The following is a 20924-nucleotide window of genomic DNA, read 5'->3' as shown; positions in this document are numbered from 1 at the left end:
TAAGAGACTTCATGTAAGGTTCACTACAGAGGCCACATAGGGGACTTTTTTAGTTATTTATTTATTTATTTACAGTATTCTGCCCTTCTCACCCCGAAGGGGACTCGGGGTGGATTACAATGAACATATATACGGCAAACATTCAATGCCATCAGACAATATACAGTATAGACACACACACAGAGACAATTTTAACATTTCCAGCTTCATGAGGGTATGCTCAATTCCAGCCACAAGGGGAGCTGTTGCTTCATCATCCACGAGTGATACCGAGTGCTGTACTTCCTCATTCCTTTCCACGTGCTGCTGGCAGTTTTATGGTGTTGTAAATTAGCTAAATTAGCCTCTGGCATAAAGCGTACCTAAATTTACTAGTTGACAGATGCAACTGTCTTTTAGGCTGCTTAGGTAAACAGCAAGCCGGGCTATTTAATGGTTGGGGGCTTAACCCGACCCGGGCTTTGAACTCATGACCTCTCAGTCAGTAGTGATTTATTGCAGCTGGTTACTAGCCAGCTGCACCACAGCCCGGCCCGGCCCGGACTTTACCTTTTATCCTGCATTACATGACACTCTCACTTTCTAAGTCATGTAGCTTGCTATTTGTGTAAGTTACAGAGACCATAAAAGGAAGAATGAGTTGCTTACCTGTAATTGTGATTCTTTGAGAGGTCATCGAGTGGAACTCACACAACCCTGCCCTTCCTCTCCTCATTGTGTCTTGCTGTCCTTCTCTCCTGGGATGCTGCTTTGGTGTTCAGGGAAATGAAGGATTCAGTAAGAATGGTGCTGGTCACATATGCTGTGTGGAGGAGGTACTACTATCAAAATGCTTATTTTGTAGCTCTAGAAACTCTGAATGATCCACTTCACAGGTGAAGATTACCCATTCGTATGAGTTCACAGATAGCCAACTAACCAGTTGCAAATAAGCATCCTGTTCATTCCTTTCTCCTTTTAATTAAATTTGCATCATAAGTGCAGAATGTAATCTACAAGGTAGTCTTAATCATACAGTATTATTTCAGAGGCTGTCTCAATAGTTTGAATCGGGAATATTTGTAAAATTTCATCTCACCTCTCACCATCTTGTTGAAAAGATAATGTTTTCATGTCACTGCATACCAGCAGTTTACCCCTTTTCTGAGAATGCATAGGAGACACAGAAGCAATCTGTCTGAATCTGTATATAGAAATATGTGCTGTTGGCTAGTTAACCTTCAGGGTCAAAATAGAGATTTGCATCAGATGTTACATATAAGAAGTACCTCTAAAATGGAAAAGTAAAGTATACCTCCAGCTTTAATTATATATGTCATACACCCTGTTTTTCAGGTTTTATGGAATATAGCTCTAAGTAATATGCCAGCTCCTAAATAGTATTTTAGTGACTATTTTCTTCCTCCACCTGTATATATACATCTCCCTGCCAAAATGTTTTGCTTACTGGTTGCTTCATTTTATATGTATCAAACTCATTTTCATGGAGGGCCACATCAGCCTTGTTGTTGCCTTCAAAGGGCCATTGAATCCATAGATGGAGAATCTGTGGATACAGAGGGCCAACTATACCGTATATACTCGAATATAAGCTGAGTTTTTCAGCCCATTTTCAGGCTGAAAAAACTCCCCTCGGCTTATATTCAGGTGAAGGTTCTGATGAGAAGGCGTGGGGCTGAAAGAAGATCCCTTTCCCCACGCCTTCCCACCAGGACCCTCACCTCTCTTCCTTCCCCGTTCCCCATGCGCCTTTTCCTCCACTGAGCTAGGAGTGGAGCGAGGCCGCGGACAAACCCCACCACAGCCGAGGAAGGCGCGCATGGGGTGAGGGATGAAGAGAGCGAGCCCGTGTACAAACCCCATCACCGTGGCTCCCTCCTCCACCGAGGAAGCACGTGCGGCACAAGGGAGGTGGAGTGAAAGGCGTGTGCCTTTCCCCCCGCCCCTGAGGAAGGTGCACATGGGGCGAGGGAGGAGGCAAAGGTGCATGGGGGAGGGAGCCGTGGCGGCAGAGACAGCCCATCACCGTGGCTCCCTTCACCACCGCCAAGGAAAGTGCGAGGAAGGAGGTGGGAAACAAAATGAGGGAGGAGGGAAAAGCGCTCACCTTTCCCCCATCTCGCGCTGGCCTTCTATCTGACGGTGATGCTTTGAATTGTGCTTTTGGTGCACGAAGGCAAAAAGGAGTTAGACTAGATGGCCCAAGGGATCTCTTCCAATCCCCCTTCTTATTTTTATGATTATGATTATTATTATTGCTGGATGGCCATCTCTCAGGGAGTGCTTTGATTGTGCTTTGGTTGCATGAAGGCAGAAGGGGGTTGAACTGGATGGCCCAAGGGGTCTCTTCTAACCATTATTATTATTATTATTATTATTATTATTATTATTATTATTATTATTATTGAGGGTGGGTGGCCATCTGTCGGGTGCTTTGATTGTGCTTTCCCTGCATGAAGGCAGAATGAAGGGGGTTGAACTAGATGGCCTTTAGAGGGCTCTTCCAACTCTAGGATTCTATGAAAGGGAATGCACACAAGCCGAACACAAGCCAACAGTGTGATGCTGCAGCCGAAAAGGCCAATGCCGTTCTAGGCTGCATCAATAGGAGAAGCCTGAGAGAAGGCAAAAGGGAACACTTTACTTCGGCTGGTTTTTTTTTATTGCTTTTAATGATAATTATTTAATGCAACTGTTTATTTTAACTTATGTACAATGTTTAGTATTGTAATTTGTTTTAAATGTTATGGTTTTTTGTTTATATAGGCATTGAATGTTTTCCTCTTACTATGTTTGAATCCACCCTGAGTCCCCATGGGGAAATAGGGAGGGATAGAAATTAATTATCATTGTTGTTGTTGTTGTTGTTGTTGTTATTATTATTATTATTTTGTTACCATATTGTTTTTGTTGACCTTCCTTTTCCACTTACAGAGCTAGTTTACTGTTACTTTTTGAAATATGATAAATATTCAAAAACATTTAGCCTACTGATGCCTTAATTAATGTAATTTTATTGGTATCTATTTTTATTTTTAAAATTTACCAGTAGTTGCTGCATCGCCCAACCTCGGCTTATACTCAAGTCAGTAAGTTTTCCTAGTTTTTTGTGGTAAAATAAGGTGCCTCGGCTTACAGGAATTGTAACTCAACAGCATGTGTCAGTCAGTCAATCAGACTTTATTTATATCCTGCCCCATCTCCCCATGGGGACTCGGGGCGGCTTACAACATGAAATAATATACAAAGCTTCTGGCTCTGATGTTGTGAAAAGGTTAAAGAAAATTTTAAAGTTACACATCATATCCACAAGAATTGGATCTAAATCCAAATCCCACTGTCTTGTCTAAACAGAACGAACGACAGCCTTCCAGGTGTTCCTTTATCACAACTCCCATCTCTAGTCATGTCTAATGATGAGGAATACAAGAGTTGTGGTTTAGCATCTGGAGGGCCTCATAAAATGGCATGGTGAGCTGGATTTGGGCCAATGGACCTTGAATTTGAAACATGTGGTATATACTGTAGTACTGCAGTAATAAAGCCTAGAAAAAAACCCTTATACTAAAAATGCTGAAGATTCACTTTTTATGACCAGTTTCATACACATATACATTTTAATAAAAAGGAAAAATATAAAAGTGGATTATACACACACCCACACACACACAAAAAAAACATAACTACATACTACCCTGTTTCCCCTAAAATAAGACATCCCCAGAAAATAAGACTTAGTAGAGGTTTTGCTGAATTGCTAAATATAAAGCCTCCCTCGAAAGTAAGACCTAGCAAAGTTTTTGTTTGGAAGCATGCCTGCTGAACAGAACACCAGAGCATGCAGGATGGGTAAATGTACGTACCATAGAGTGTTGTACATGGAAATAATGGTAGTTACAAGAAATTCTTGATAGGATTCACAGTTTGACTGGTTATGCTGGTTTATGATGACAACTACTGTACAGTATTTAATGTTCTTTTTTTTTTGTTTAACAATAAATGTGAATTCTTCTTCATGGAAAAATAAGACATCCCCTAGAATCATAGAATAGTAGAGTTGGAAGAGACCTCATGGGCCATCCAGTCCAACCCCCTGCCAAGAAGCAGGAAATCGCATTCATAGCACCCCTGACAGATGGCCATCCAGCCTCTGCTTAAAAGCCTCCAAAGAAGGAGCCTCCACCACAGTCCGGGGGAGAGAGTTCCACTGCCGAACAGCCCTCACTGTGAGGAAATTCTTCCTAATGTTCAGGTGGAATCTCCTTTCCTGTAGTTTGAAGCCATTGTTCCGTGTCCTAGTCTGCAGTGCAGCAGAAAACAAGCTTGCTCCCTCCTCCCTATGACTTCCCCTCACATATTTTTACATGGCTATCATGTCTCCTCTCAGCCTTCTATTCTGCAGGCTAAACATGCCCAGTTCTTTAAGCCTCTCCTCATAGGGCTTGTTCTCCAGACCTTTGATTATTTTAGTTGCCCTCCTCTGGACGCTTTCCAGCTTGTCAACATCTCCCTTCAACTGTGGTGCCCAGAATTGGACGCAGTATTCCAGGTGTGGTCTGACCAAGGCAGAATAGAGGGGTAGCATGACTTCCCTGGATCTAGACGCTATTCCCCTATTGATGCAGGCCAGAATCCCATTGGCTTTCTTAGCAGCTGCATCACATTGCTGGCTCATGTTTAACTTGTTGTCCACAAGGACTCCAAGATCTTGTTCACATGTACTGCTGTCTAGCCAGGCGTCCCCCATTCTGTATCTTTGCATTCCATTTTTTCTGCCGAAGTGAAGTATCTTGCATTTGTCCCTGTTGAACTTCATTTTGTTAGTTTCGGCCCATCTCTCTAGTCTGTCAAGATCGTTTTGAAAATGAGACCTAGCACATGTTTGGGAGCAAAAGTTAATATAAGACACTGTCTTATTTTGGGGGAAACACGGTATGTACTACTACAGGACTGCAACTACCTGACGATTAATTTTTAAATAATGCCCTCCCCCCCGGTTATTCACTCTCACCCCCCCCCCCCCCACTCAAATTGAATATTTAGAACTTAAGCCAGGGGTTTATGAGAACAGTACCAAAACATATTCTTTTTTTGTATTTATTGTTATGGCCAAGAAGAACTCTGGATTCCCTGAACGAGGATATATTGCCAGCATAATGTAGTGTTAATATTTATACACATCTGTACCTTATGATTGGGAAGCAGATTAAACGTACTGTTTTGTTTTCTAAAACACTGAAGGCACTGGAAATTGTAGTCTAATTGTAGTCTGTTGACTTGTAGTACTGCATTAAATGCTTGGGCAAAGACAACCTCACACTAAAAAAATCTTGGCAAGAAATCAGTGTAATAAGTTCACTTTAGGGTCACCAGAAACCACTTGAATGCACACAAGAAACACAAAGAAATATACAATTCTTGCAGTATTCCCGAAAAGACTAAAAAAATCAAATCCCATGAAAATCAATATAATTAAAAATGTTTACAAATTAAGTTTCATTGATTTCCAGAGAGCTTTACATGATTTTTTGAACAGTGTAAATTACACGAAATTTCATTTCCAAGGCAGAATGTGGTTTATAAGCAAGGGTCATTAAAATGATATGTAAATTTTGAGCATGCAGAGCAAAACAGAGAAAATGAATGAAGGTAAAATAAGGACACTTCAAAGACTTTTTAACATGTATTGAAAATATCCCTTCACATTAAGAGAGTGCAAAGCTGCAGTTGTGTGCCATCTTGGGAGTAAGTCCCATTAAGAGCAATGAGACACAAAGTATTTCTGAGTAAATCTGGTGGGGTTTAGGCTCCCTGGGGACTAAAGTTTGTTCTCATTGTTCCAAAGTCTTGAAATGTTTCTGGCAGCTAATTGCTGTTTATTGCAGTCAGCCTTGGTCCTCAAACAGTAACTTTTTCCATCTTAAAATGGGTTGTCCCATTCCAGTGAAGAGCCTGTTGTCTGAGTGCTAAATGGAATTACTACCAATGGAAACTATGCTGCAAGAGGAGTTGATAAAGCAGCTGCCTGTGCAAACCTCAGCTGTTTTTTCCATCCTCCAGAGCAAACTTAATTAGCATAGGGAAACTGACTAATGTGTTGACGTCACCTCTTTCCAGTCGAAGCTTACATTTTGTCCCTGACTGCCTGAAAGCATGTTGCAGGACTTTGTTCAGGAATTTGCTGTCGCACACTGGATGCTCTGAGAACTTTTTTTTGGGTGGGGTGGCCATGTTCTAGAGGGGGCTGGACTTGGTACCTTTTTATAAGCTGTCTCCACAGGACAAAACTTCTTCATAAAAGTGTTTTCTTCATCGGGTTCTCGGCTCTTAGTTTTTTAAAAGTGCATGATGCATTTTAGGAACTTTGATTACACTTTTGGTTCCTTAATTGCTTGTGTTGCTGACAACAAGATTTTCAATCAACCTGAAATTAGGGTAAGTCTTGGGGGTTTATTTTTACTTTTTAAAAAATGAAAAGAATTTGTATTAAATACTAGGAAATGTTGGTGTATTCATAAGGCAGAATGGGTTAGATCTTAAAGAAGACTAAAGCCTTCACTGTTTAAATAATTTCAGAGGCAAAGATTGATATGCTTTTCTGTTTATGTGCTTTATAATTGTGATTAGACTTCTTATAGGAATGTAGGATAATAAATATTATTTTTCTTAAGATGCTTTTGATACTTATGTATGAAACCAAAACATTTGTAGTTAAGTAACAGAATCTAATGTTTAATATTTATAGCCAAGTAGAACTACAGATTGAAGCGCAGTGTCTTCTTAGAGGTTTTATGTTGAGAAGGGCAATTATTTGCATGTCTACTCTGAAGTAAGCCCCATCGAGTTCAATAGGAGTTACTCCCATGTGCGTACAAAGTTCCCAAGCAGTTTCAAAGCACTGGCAACCTTCCTAATTCTGTTAAGGATACTTGAATATCTCGCTGCATAAAAATAATAATTTCTTCCACTTAAAGTAGGAAGTATAGCTGGCCCTCCATATCCATGGATTGAAAGTACACATACACCCCCCCCAAAAGGTAATCAAAAAGCAAAGCTTTATTTAGCTATTTTATACAAGGAACACAATTTTACTATTGTATATAATGGTAGTGAACATCCACAGATTTTGGAATCCATGGGGGTCCTTGAACCAAACTACAGCAAATACTGAGGGCCTACTGTATTCAAAATATCCAAGATGTCTGTTTTTTCTTTCTTAGTTTAGCTTTCTCATTGGTGAGAAAGTATGCAGTAGGAGGAAGCTAATAAGGGGTAGGAACTATGGTTGCAACTTTAAATAGCAGTTATTCCTTACATGTATTTTTGTGTCCCTTTGACTAAGGCCCCTTCCATACTGCCCCTATATCCCAGGATCTGATCCCAGATTATCTGCTTTAAACTGGATTATATGAGTCTCCATTGCCAGATAATCTGGGATAAAAACATAATCTGGGATCAGATCCTGAAATATAGGGGCAATGTGGAAAGGGCCTTAGAAAGTATTAGGATTCATGGCAGGGACTGTCCTTACTGTAACTTGTTCAGAAATCTCTATATCTGATACTGTTAAAACTACAACCCTTTTAAAAAAGTGTATCAAAAGTATTGGGGAAATGTGGATTTCTATGAATTCTATACTTGTCTAAGTAATACTGCTTCAATCTTGCCATTTTTTGAATTCAGTATTTGAATGCTACAGATATATATAAAACAAATAGTTTCAATTGATCCCCACTCACATTAATCTGTGTACTTAGTTTTCTTTAATGCTGTAAAAATACTAAATAGGAAAAGGTCATCTTAAATGGATTAAGAACAGTTCTTTCTTCTTAAAGCTCTATTGTTAGTTTTCTCCCTTGTGAATTTGAAAATGCATATCCTTATGTCAATAATGTAAATATGTCTTTTGAGTTGGATGGTTGCCTAGATGTTCCAGTAGCACTTACACTAAACATTAGGTCTTTATTATGAAGTTGTCAGCCATTAGTAGACTTCCTATGCCTGAATCATACTCTTTTGCAGTAATAACCTTTTGTTTTTATTTGAAGCCACTTTTTAATGCAAAGTCCCTGTACTGGAGTTGAAAAAAACATATTTAACATCTTGGTCTTGTACGTGTCTTCAGCTTGGAAATGTATTCTGCTCAACAGCGTTTATATGTTGTTCATGCTTACTAAATAGCATTACCAGATTATTTTCTGAGGCAGAATATTTGTCCCCAACAACTGGATGACAGAACTGTACTGGTGCAGATTTTGTTGGGAAAGAATATGATAATACCATTTTGAGCATTCTTCTGTGATACCATTGTTAAAGACACAAAGCTTTATATTAGTACATATAAATTAGCACTCTGAGCATTAGTTTTTCAGTTAGCTGCCCAATGAATATTTTAATACATACTGTACTATTTATTTAAGTAATTGCAGGTTGTTACATGAATTCTTCCTGTTTGTTAAAGTTATGGCACCTCCTAAATGCATGATCTGACTAATTTGGTAGCCCCTTAAGATGAAGTGCAATCTTCTGATGTTTATTGGCTTGTTAAAATGTTTTTTAAAGCACTAAAGAATGGGAGGAGAACTAGCAAAACTGAATTTCAGTTTATGCACAGTGAAGCTGTGGCTAGAAGGGAAAGGTGAAAGATTTTTTCAGAATCAAAAAGTTCCAAAATTTGTATTTGTATTTTGGCCTTGCTTTTGTTAATACAGATTTGTTTTGTGTTACAGGGTTTTGTGTTGTAGGGAGAGAGGGAAAAAAACCCATACAAATATTTGTTCATTGCTATACTTTGGACTCTATAGGCTAGTGTAACCATGGATGTTTCTAATGTATTGCAATGCTTGCTTTTTATCTTTCAGGCAAGATTTGAATCTCTCTTTAGAACACATGACAAAGATGTCACCTTTCAGTATTTTAAGAGTTTCAAAAGAATACGGATAAACTTCAGCAACCCTTTGTCAGCAGCAGATGTTAAAATTCGGTTACACAAGACAGAATTTCTTGGAAAAGAGCTAAAACTATTTTTTGCTCAGGTAAGACAAAAAACCTTATTTTATAGGGCTTTAATTGCTTTATTGTATGCTTTATGCCCCATCCTTTCTTGTGTAAACCCAGTGCAACACCTTATAAAAACAGGTTAAGTTATGGCACTTTGCCACATGAGCTGAGTGGCAATTTGAACCTGGATTTCCAGTGTCCAAACCCATTACAACATGAGTCTTTCACAGATTTCCTACGTAGTCATATGAACAGAAGAATTGTGAGACCTCCTACTTCTGATGGCTGTTTAAGGAGCCACAAGGAACCACCTCAAAGTTTTTCATAGTCTAAATTTGTACCAACATTAAGTATAAAACCTCTGGAGATATGCATCAGGACTAGTATAAATGGAATTTCCTATTCATCACTTCCGCACTAAGTTGTGTGGCCATTTGGCATCTATACTACTTCATTGGAACTGAAATGGTTAGCAATTTATAGAATGCATTCTTTGGAAGAATTTGAGAGAAGAGGTGAGATGTAAACATGGTCAGGTCTGTCTGGGAAGTACTTCAAAATTGTATCTATCAATTGGGAACAAATGTCATTATAATACAGGCAACGTAGCAGAACATACACTGTTTTGACCATGGGTGACTGGCAAGGGCAGGTACACCATACATACATCATACATACACTTCAGGTCAAACCTATCTTCGTGACCGCATCTCTTTCTATGAACCGCCATGGGCTCTGACATAGACAGGGGAGGCCCTTCTCTCAGTCCCACCACTGTTTCAAATGTGGTTGGTGGGGACGAGGGAGAGGGCCTTCTCTGTGGTGGCTCCCCAGCTCTGGAATACCCTCCCAAAAGAGATTAGATTATCCCCCACCCTTCAATCCTTCCGTTTCATCCTGAAAACATGGAAGTTCAAACAGGCCTTTGACCTCGAGTAGGCTCAATGGGCCCATATGAAATTGACACTTCGTACTTTCTGAATCGATAGCTGCAAATTTTATTTTCTGATTTTTTAAAAATTGTATTATTTTGACCTATATTTTATATGTGTTACAGAGGTGGTTGTTATAGTTTTATGTGACTTGTTTATGCTTCTTTACTTGCTGTATGTTATGTGTACACCTAAGAGTGCCTTTGTAAGCCGCCCCGAGTCCCTTCGGGGAGATGGTGGCGAGATACAAATAAAGTTTTTTGTTTATTTATAGGGGAATTGTAAGCATTTTCCTTCTAGTAGAATGAATGGCTGGATATTAAAGTGGGCCAGATTAAAGACTGTGCTGTACAGTATTTAGAAACATCAAGGGTGTAAAGGTGGTCAGCTGGAAGAAAATTCTTGTTTTCGTTGCTAGTTATAGGATGATGTTGGATGTGCTCTGTCATCCATGACTTTTATTAGGAAGTTTCCATCAAAATTTCTAATGAAAATCTCAGCTTATCCCCGGTGTGAGAATTCTACTGAAAATCATGGTTTAAACCCAATGTGATCTACAGCGTGTTGTAAATTTAGCAAGTCTTATGATAGCAGAACTTCGCTTGATGTAAATAACCAGTTCTCCTTCCACTGTTAAATCGAAAGAGGCACATTTAAAGCATTTTTGTTTGTTTATTTATTTATAGTAAATAAAGACTGCCCTGTAGCTTGTACTCTGGAAAGCTCATAAAATAACATTTGAGCTGAATATCCCTTATCCAAAGTGTATGAGACCACAAGAAATTTTTGATATTTTTAATAATTTTGTGCATGAAAACCATTTTTGTATATTGAACTATCAGATAGAAAATATGTCACCATCTCAGCCACCTATGTGGACAGTTTTGGAATATAGAGAATGTTTGATTTCAGAATTCCAGATAAACAATGTGTAGTCTGTAATAAAATACAGAAACAAAGTAAATATCAGTATTTTTTTAAAAAATACACCCACAAAGATAACATCAATTTAACATCACAGTGAATTCATGCTGGTCATGGCAGAGAGAAAGCCCACTCCTTTACACCTGGTGTGAAAACTAGCTTATTCACAGCATATTAAAGCAAACAATGTCTACTGAATGGACTAGTGGAGAACGTGAAAGCAACGCTCTCCCTTGTCAGCCTACCATTTTCTTTCATCTGCCAGCATGGAAATCCAGCAGGTTGGCAAAGGAGCTCAAGGAGAAGTGTTTTTTCTCTGCCAGACTATTTGCTTGCCTGGGTGGAATTTCTTGAATTTGTTAGCTTGGCCTATGACAACCAAGCAAGTAGTTAAAAAGTGGGCTGGAATTAAGGAACATGTCCTTTTGTATAAATGTAGGGGACAAACACATGTTTTCATTATAGAAAATCTCAGGTTCTGTAGTGGGATTGGGCAACCCTGAGAACTCTTTGTCACTCAGTCTAGATAAGAGTGTGTTGGCTAGCCAGTGGTCTGCCTCAGTAAAAGTCCCCATGGGAAGAAAGGCAGAATGTAAATAAATAAAATAATAACAATAGATCCCAATGTTCCTATATCTTATGGAGCATCTGGCATTCAACACTGGAAACAAAATATTGGAACAGGCGCAACAGCTTTCTCCAACATGGTGCCTTCTGAGCTCCTATCATCCAAAGCTATTTGTCACTGGTTGTCAGTGAAGTATGATGGCATTGGCAGTCAGAGATGTGAAGGCCTATTAAAATGTGACACATAATTTTTTGTGTTGTCAAAGGCTTTCATGACTGGGATCACAGGGTTGTTGTATGTCTTTCGGGCTGTGTAGCCATGTTCCAGAAGTATTCTCTCCTGACGTTTCGCCCACATCTATGGCAGGCATCCTCAGAGGTTGTGAGGTATGGACATACCTCACAACCTCTGAGGATGCCTGCCATAGATGTGGGCGAAACGTCAGGAGAGAATACTTCTGGAACATGGCCACACAGCCCGAAAGACATACAACAACATAATTTTTTCTTTGTATTCTCTCTGAAGGGGGGGGAATGAATTTTCCAGTAGTATAATGGCTATTTGAAGGGTCCTGGGGAGGGCGGGGGAGGAACACATATGAAATATTTATCTAATGAAATTACTCAAACATTTTAAAGACAAGGTTTTTATTCACTAAAAATTTCAGGATTGTTATAGAATGTAGATTTCTATGTGAGCTTACAGAGTTAGAGAAAACTGTAATTTCTTTATGTATTAGACCCATAAAACACATCTCCAAGATGGATTTATTGAGCCAAGTGGGCACTTCCAGCTTCATGAAAAGATCCTACTGGGGAACTTCGTTGATTGCATCAGCTTTCCCTTTACACGTTAAAATGCATGCACATTTGATCACCAAATGCAATTTTTTAAAAATAGAAGCTTGTGAAAGAAAAATATCATCCTTGAGCATTTTTTCCTTAAGTGATCCGTATAAGGCTAAAAATTGTGGTTTGTTACTATACTTATAAATTTATAGTCAGCAGTGATATATCATCATAATGTAAACTCAATTTTTTATCTTCGTATTGCTATTTTAGTTGACTGGTTTTTAATTGTTATAATATTTTTGTTTTATATTGTCTTACTGTTTTTCTCTTTTATATTGTGAATATATCATGTTGTTTATTTTGTCCTTATGTTGTTTGGGCCTTTGCCCCGTGTAAGCCGCCCCGAGTCCCCGCTGGGAGATAATGGCAGGGTACAAATAAAGGTTTTTTTATTATTATTATTATTATTATTATTATTATTATCATCATCATCATCATCATCATCATCATCATAATAGCATGCAGGAGTTAGCTATGTTGGGAACGTTGTGTGAACCTTGCATTATTCCTCTGCTGAAATTGGAATTTCCATTCTCAGCAACCCTAGAAAATAAATTTCTGTCGCGACCCTGGCAACAGAGCACCAATAACCATACGCAGAGGCCAGATTCTATCTAATATCTTTATTAAGGAAATATATAAAGTTAATAAAAGCAGATGTAAAAGTTAGTCCAGAAGCAGACCTTTCAGGAAAGGTCAAAATTAGTCCAAAAAGGCAATGTCCAATATGAAATATTAAGGTCCAAAGTTGTAATCCAATAACCGAAACACTCACTTTGCCAGGCAAAGTGAGGGGAGATGACAAGGTCCTTTAGTCCATAAACTTGAGCAAGGCTAGGAAATAACTTGATACTTGAAACAAGGCTTGAATCGTGGAACAAGGTAACGAGGAACAAGAACAAGGTCCGTGGAATAACTTGGTAAAATCCGTGAAACTAGGCAAGGTTTAGTCCTGGGAAACAAGGCAAGGTCCGTAGGTAAACAAAGGCTGGAAAACAGGAGCGAAGGCTGGAAACAAGGACAAGGCTTGAGCAGGAACGAGGCTTGAAACGGAGCGCGCTGTCCAGACACAACTCGCTCCGGAGGCTGACGAATTGACTCCGCGAAGTTACTTCGCGGGTAAAACACCTATATAGAGTCTAACTTTCCCGCCGAAGCAGTTCTCTGGGAACCAGAAACGAAAGCTAAACTCTGAGACCAGATGTTTGACTCCTTAAAGATTCTCACGAAAAGCAGGCTTAATTGGCTACATTCTTAGCTGCTATTCTAGCACTCCTGCGCGAAGCTGCTTCCAAACCCCTCTGTTGTTTACAAAACTCATGGCGAGAGAACACGGGAGATGTAGGCTCAGGGTTTGTTTGACATACTTCTGGGACACAACTTTCTTGCAGGTGCAAGGTTCCCAGATCTGCCTGGGAAAGATCTGGCTGAGAAGATTCCAGTTCTGACTGGGAAGGTAAAAAACCCAAGTTTTCTTCTTCATCAGGCATTACAATGTCATGAGCAGGACTACAAGGCCCATGAGTCATCACACTATCCCCCTCCTCAAGGCCCCTCCCAAACTGGGACTCTCTCCCCGAGGCGCGAGGTCGCGGCTTGGCGGGATAGGTTTGATGAAAGCGACGGGTTAGATCAGGAGCATGGACTGTGGAGGCGTCTTCCCAAGAGCGTTCTTCAGGGCCAAAACCCACCCAGTCAATGAGATATTGTAGGCGGCGGCGGTGAAAGCGAGAATCCAAAATGTCCTCAACCTCGAACTCCTCCTCCCCATTCATCAAAACAGGAGGGGGGGCCGGTTGGTCTGTATCAGGACGCACACCATCCGCCGGAAGGAGCAGGGAGCGGTGAAACACTGGGTGAATGCGCATTGAACGCGGAAGTTGGAGTTTGAAAGTCACGGGGTTTAATTGCGCTACCACTGGATAGGGGCCAATGAAACGGGCATCCAACTTCCGGCAAGGGCGATGGGAGGGCAAAAAGCGAGTGGACAGAAAAACCCGATCTCCTACCTTGATTTCGGGGCCCGGTTGGCGATGTTTGTCCGCGTGACGTTTATAGTCCTCCTTGGCTTGGTCTAGTTGTTGGAGCAAAAGTTGTTGCACCGCTGTGAGTTCCTGCAGCCAATCCTCTGCTGCGGGAACTTCTGAAGTTTCAATGACAGGGGGAAAGAAACGTGGATGGAAGCCGTAGTTTGCAAAGAACGGCGTTTCTTTTGTAGAAGCTTGAACTCCATTGTTGTAGGCAAACTCTGACAGTGGTAACAGAGAAGCCCAATTGTCCTGTTGGTAGTTTACATAACAGCGAAGATACTGTTCCAAAGTGGCATTGGTGCGCTCCGTTTGCCCATCTGTTTGGGGATGATGAGCTGAAGATAAACGAGAGTCTATGCCCAATAGTTTTTGTAGTGCCTTCCAGAAACGAGAGGTGAATTGAGATCCACGGTCTGTGACCAAACTCTTGGGCAATCCATGTAGTCTGAAAACATGTTGAAGGAATAGATCTGCAGTCTCTTTGGCCGTGGGGAGGCCTTCACAGGGAATGAAATGGGCTAACTTGGTGAAAAGGTCCACCACCACTAGGATCGTGGTGAATCCACAGGAAGGTGGTAGGTCAGTGATGAAATCTGCAGAAATTATTTCCCATGGGCGAGATGGGGTAGGAAGGGGGTGTAGAAGCCCTGAGGGCTTCTCCCTTCTTATCTTGGAGCGCTGGCATACTGGGCAGGTGTTGACATATTTTTCCACATCTTTGCGGATCTTGGGCCACCAGAAATCTCTTAGGATCAGATGCATGGTTTTAAATAGTCCGAAATGCCCTGCTGGTTTGCAGTCATGACACAGACGAAGTGCTTTTTCCCTGCCCGGTCCGGGTGGGATATAAACATGATTTCTATAGCAAAGCAGTCCATCTTTAAGCGAAAAGGGAAAATGCAGACCTTGACGAAGTTGGTCCTGCGCCCAGGCATCTGCTTGCTGACTAGCCCTGATTTCTTGAGCACAGATGGGTCCTGGAGTAGAGGAAGTTGAACCAATGGGAGTGGATTTGGTGTTCCCCACTGTGAGCGTGGCAAAGTTCTCGGGTTGTAATAGTTGGGATTCAAGGGTCTCCTTACGTCCTGCAGCGTATTCCGGTTTACGTGACAGGGCGTCTGCTTGCTTGGTTTGGGCTGGGGTCACATAATGAATCTGGAAGTTGAAACGTTCAAAGAATAAAGCCCAACGTTGCTGCCTCTGATTTAGCTTGCGGGCAGTTCTTAGATGTTCTAGATTCCGATGATCAGTGTGGACTTCAATGGGAAATTTGGCCCCTTCTAGCCAATGTCTCCAAGTTTCAAAAGCTGCCTTTATGGCTAATAGTTCCTTTTCCCAAATGGTATAGTTCCTCTCTGGTGCGGTTAGTTGACGAGAATAATAGGCACAAGGATGAAGGTGATCTCCCACCGGTTGTAGGAGCACAGCCCCAATTGCCACATCAGAGGCGTCCGCTTGCACCACAAAAAGGGTTTCAGGATCTGGATGCTGAAGGATTGGCTGGGACGTGAATAATTTCTTTAGTTGCTGGAACCCTTTCTCTGCTTGATCAGTCCAGTGGAAGGGCTGTTTTCCACGGATGCAGCTAGTGATTGGGTCAGACCAGCGGGCAAAATCTGGAATGAACTTGCGGTAATAGTTCGCGAACCCCAAGAATCGCTGCACCTCCTTCTTGTTAGTTGGCGCCCGCCATTCCAATACTGCTGAAACCTTGGCTGGATCCATGGAGAGCCCTAGAGGCGAGATACGGTATCCAAGGAAATCTACCTCTTGTAGATCAAAAGCGCATTTTTCCAGCTTGGCATAAAGTCCATGATCCCGCAATCGTTGTAACACCATTTTGACGTGGTTCTCATGTTCTGATTGTGATCTAGAAAACACCAAAAAATCGTCCAGGTAGATTATCAAGAACCTATCTAGATAGTCCTGAAAAATGTCATTGACAAAATGCTGGAACGTTGCGGGAGCTCCGCATAATCCATAATTCATAACTCGGGACTCGAATAATCCGAATTTAGTCTGGAAGGCGGTCTTCCACTCGTCCCCTTCTCTGATGCGAACTAAGTTGTAAGCCCCCCGAAGATCCAGCTTGGTGTAAACCTTGGCTCCTCGAAGTCGGTCTAGTAGATCCAAGATTAAGGGCAGGGGATAGCTGTTCCGCTTGGTGATATTATTCAATGCTCTATAGTCCACCACCAAGCGTAGTTCCCCTGACTTCTTCTTCACAAACATCACTGGGGAGGCGGCTGGGGATTGAGAGGGTCTAATGAATCCCTTACGAAGGTTTGACTCTATGAATTCCCTGAGAGCTTCTTGCTCTGGTTCAGTCAGGGAGTATAGATGCCCTCGCGGGATTGGGGCCCCCTCCACCAGGTCAATGGCACAGTCATAAGGTCTATGTGGGGGTAATTTTTCGGCTTCTTTTTCATTGAATACATCCCAATACTCGGAGTACTTCTTTGGCAAGGTGATAATGGGCTCGGTGTCTGTGGCATGGCAGACCTTGGCTACGAGGCAATGGTTTTGGCAGTACTTTGAAGCAAACTGCAGTTCTCTGTTGGTCCAGGAGATGCTTGGGTCGTGAAGTGTCAGCCATGGAATCCCCAAAATCACAGGGAAATGGGGAACCTCAGTAACAAAGAAGGAAATTTCTTCCATATGTTCCCTTATCCACATCCTGGTGGGTTCCGACCACTGGCTTACGGGGCCCGTCTTGAGAGGGCGGCCATCGATGGCTTGCACCACACGGGCATTCTTGAAGTCATGATATTGTAATCCCAGAGAGTCGGCATACTCTCTATCAATGAAATTGTTGGTAGCTCCTGAGTCTATCATGGCGTGGATCATGACGGGTCCCCTTTTTACTGACCATAAGGTGACCACTAGAAGGAACAGGACCCCGGTTGGCGGCTCTTGAATGGGTTTCTTGACCGGGTTGGCGAGCCTCTCTACGCCCGGTCGTTGGCTTCCCCCGCCGGCTGTGTGCCAGCCGCCTCAGACACCTTCGTCTCCGTGGAGGACGCCGCCGCAAGACGGGCGGTGTCACGACCCAGGCAACAGAGCACCAATAACCATACGCAGAGGCCAGACTCTATCTAATATCTTTATTAAGGAAATATATAAAGTTAATAAAAGCAGATGTAAAAGTTAGTCCAGAAGCAGACCTTTCAGGAAAGGTCAAAATTAGTCCAAAAAAGCAATGTCCAATATGAAATATTAAGGTCCAAAGTTGTAATCCAATAACCGAAACACTCACTTTGCCAGGCAAAGTGAGGGGAGATGACAAGGTCCTTTAGTCCATAAACTTGAGCAAGGCTAGGAAATAACTTGATACTTGTAACAAGGCTTGAATCGTGGAACAAGGTAACGAGGAACAAGAACAAGGTCCATGGAATAACTTGGTAAAATCCGTGAAACTAGGCAAGGTTTAGTCCTGGGAAACAAGGCAAGGTCCGTAGGTAAACAAAGGCTGGGAAACAGGAGCGAAGGCTGGAAACAAGGACAAGGCTTGAGCAGGAACGAGGCTTGAAACGGAGCGCGCTGTCCAGACACAACTCGCTCCGGAGGCTGACGAATTGACTCCGCGAAGTTACTTCGCGGGTAAAACACCTATATAGAGTCTAACTTTCCCGCCGAAGCAGTTCTCTGGGAACCAGAAACGAAAGCTAAACTCTGAGACCAGATGTTTGACTCCTTAAAGATTCTCACGAAAAGCAGGCTTAATTGGCTACATTCTTAGCTGCTATTCTAGCACTCCTGCGCGAAGCTGCTTCCAAACCCCTCTGTTGTTTACAAAACTCATGGCGAGAGAACACGGGAGATGTAGGCTCAGGGTTTGTTTGACATACTTCTGGGACACAACTTTCTTGCAGGTGCAAGGTTCCCAGATCTGCCTGGGAAAGATCTGGCTGAGAAGATTCCAGTTCTGACTGGGAAGGTAAAAAACCCAAGTTTTCTTCTTCATCAGGCATTACAATGTCATGAGCAGGACTACAAGGCCCATGAGTCATCACACTATCCCCCTCCTCAAGGCCCCTCCCAAACTGGGACTCTCTCCCCGAGGCGCGAGGTCGCGGCTTGGCGGGATAGGTTTGATGAAAGCGACGGGTTAGATCAGGAGCATGGACTGTGGAGGCGTCTTCCCAAGAGCGTTCCTCAGGGCCAAAACCCACCCAGTCAATGAGATATTGTAGGCGGCGGCGGTGAAAGCGAGAATCCAAAATGTCCTCAACCTCGAACTCCTCCTCCCCATTCATCAAAACAGGAGGGGGGGCCGGTTGGTCTGTATCAGGACGCACACCATCCGCCGGAAGGAGCAGGGAGCGGTGAAACACTGGGTGAATGCGCATTGAACGCGGAAGTTGGAGTTTGAAAGTCACGGGGTTTAATTGCGCTACCACTGGATAGGGGCCAATGAAACGGGCATCCAACTTCCGGCAAGGGCGATGGGAGGGCAAAAAGCGAGTGGACAGAAAAACCCGATCTCCTACCTTGATTTCGGGGCCCGGTTGGCGATGTTTGTCCGCGTGACGTTTATAGTCCTCCTTGGCTTGGTCTAGTTGTTGGAGCAAAAGTTGTTGCACCGCTGTGAGTTCCTGCAGCCAATCCTCTGCTGCGGGAACTTCTGAAGTTTCAATGACAGGGGGAAAGAAACGTGGATGGAAGCCGTAGTTTGCAAAGAACGGCGTTTCTTTTGTAGAAGCTTGAACTCCATTGTTGTAGGCAAACTCTGACAGTGGTAACAGAGAAGCCCAATTGTCCTGTTGGTAGTTTACATAACAGCGAAGATACTGTTCCAAAGTGGCATTGGTGCGCTCCGTTTGCCCATCTGTTTGGGGATGATGAGCTGAAGATAAACGAGAGTCTATGCCCAATAGTTTTTGTAGTGCCTTCCAGAAAGGAGAGGTGAATTGAGATCCACGGTCTGTGACCAAACTCTTGGGCAATCCATGTAGTCTGAAAACATGTTGAAGGAATAGATCTGCAGTCTCTTTGGCCGTGGGGAGGCCTTCACAGGGAATGAAATGGGCTAACTTGGTGAAAAGGTCCACCACCACTAGGATCGTGGTGAATCCACAGGAAGGTGGTAGGTCAGTGATGAAATCCGCAGAAATTATTTCCCATGGGCGAGATGGGGTAGGAAGGGGGTGTAGAAGCCCTGAGGGCTTTTCCCTTCTTATCTTGGAGCGCTGGCATACTGGGCAGGTGTTGACATATTTTTCCACATCTTTGCGGATCTTGGGCCACCAGAAATCTCTTAGGATCAGATGCATGGTTTTAAATAGTCCGAAATGCCCTGCTGGTTTGCAGTCATGACACAGACGAAGTGCTTTTTCCCTGCCCGGTCCGGGTGGGATATAAACATGATTTCTATAGCAAAGCAGTCCATCTTTAAGCGAAAAGGGAAAATGCAGACCTTGACGAAGTTGGTCCTGCGCCCAGGCATCTGCTTGCTGACTAGCCCTGATTTCTTGAGCACAGATGGGTCCTGGAGTAGAGGAAGTTGAACCAATGGGAGTGGATTTGGTGTTCCCCACTGTGAGCGTGGCAAAGTTCTCGGGTTGTAATAGTTGGGATTCAAGGGTCTCCTTACGTCCTGCAGCGTATTCCGGTTTACGTGACAGGGCGTCTGCTTGCTTGGTTTGGGCTGGGGTCACATAATGAATCTGGAAGTTGAAACGTTCAAAGAATAAAGCCCAACGTTGCTGCCTCTGATTTAGCTTGCGGGCAGTTCTTAGATGTTCTAGATTCCGATGATCAGTGTGGACTTCAATGGGAAATTTGGCCCCTTCTAGCCAATGTCTCCAAGTTTCAAAAGCTGCCTTTATGGCTAATAATTCCTTTTCCCAAATGGTATAGTTCCTCTCTGGTGCGGTTAGTTGACGAGAATAATAGGCACAAGGATGAAGGTGATCTCCCACCGGTTGTAGGAGCACAGCCCCAATTGCCACATCAGAGGCGTCCGCTTGCACCACAAAAAGGGTTTCAGGATCTGGATGCTGAAGGATTGGCTGGGACGTGAATAATTTCTTTAGTTGCTGGAACCCTTTCTCTGCTTGATCAGTCCAGCGGAAGGGCTGTTTTCCACGGATGCAGCTAGTGATTGGGTCAGACCAGCGGGCAAAATCTGGAATGAACTTGCGGTAATAGTTCGCGAACCCCAAGAATCGCTGCACCTCCTTCTTGTTAGTTGGCGCCCGCCATTCCAATACTGCTGAAACCTTGGCTGGATCCATGGAGAGCCCTAGAGGCGAGATACGGTATCCAAGGAAATCTACCTCTTGTAGATCAAAAGCGCATTTTTCCAGCTTGGCATAAAGTCCATGATCCCGCAATCGTTGTAACACCATTTTGACGTGGTTCTCATGTTCTGATTGTGATCTAGAAAACACCAAAAAATCGTCCAGGTAGATTATCAAGAACCTATCTAGATAGTCCTGAAAAATGTCATTGACAAAATGCTGGAACGTTGCGGGAGCTCCGCATAATCCATAATTCATAACTCGGGACTCGAATAATCCGAATTTAGTCTGGAAGGCGGTCTTCCACTCGTCCCCTTCTCTGATGCGAACTAAGTTGTAAGCCCCCCGAAGATCCAGCTTGGTGTAAACCTTGGCTC

The 20924-nt window shown here is 42.7% G+C and overlaps 1 protein-coding gene across 2 annotated transcripts in view; it reads left to right on the top strand.

The window, feature by feature from the left end:
- Positions 1-20924, top strand: part of rcan1 (regulator of calcineurin 1) — a 67338-nt gene that overhangs the window by 27245 nt on the left and 19169 nt on the right. The window contains exons 1-2 of one of the 2 annotated variants that reach the window (XM_003219000.3): positions 6108-6435; positions 8862-9035. In XM_003219000.3, coding sequence (XP_003219048.1) covers positions 6346-6435; positions 8862-9035 — 264 coding nt within the window. In that variant the 5' untranslated portion in view covers positions 6108-6345. Of the gene's footprint in view, positions 1-6107; positions 6436-8861; positions 9036-20924 lie in introns of those variants that run through there. The other variant, XM_008107540.3, reaches the window with a different exon arrangement.

Source organism: Anolis carolinensis, chromosome 3 (genome assembly GCF_035594765.1).
Source record: "Anolis carolinensis isolate JA03-04 chromosome 3, rAnoCar3.1.pri, whole genome shotgun sequence".
NCBI classification, from domain to species: domain Eukaryota; kingdom Metazoa; phylum Chordata; class Lepidosauria; order Squamata; family Dactyloidae; genus Anolis; species Anolis carolinensis.
This window is presented reverse-complemented; position numbering and strand designations above follow the sequence as displayed.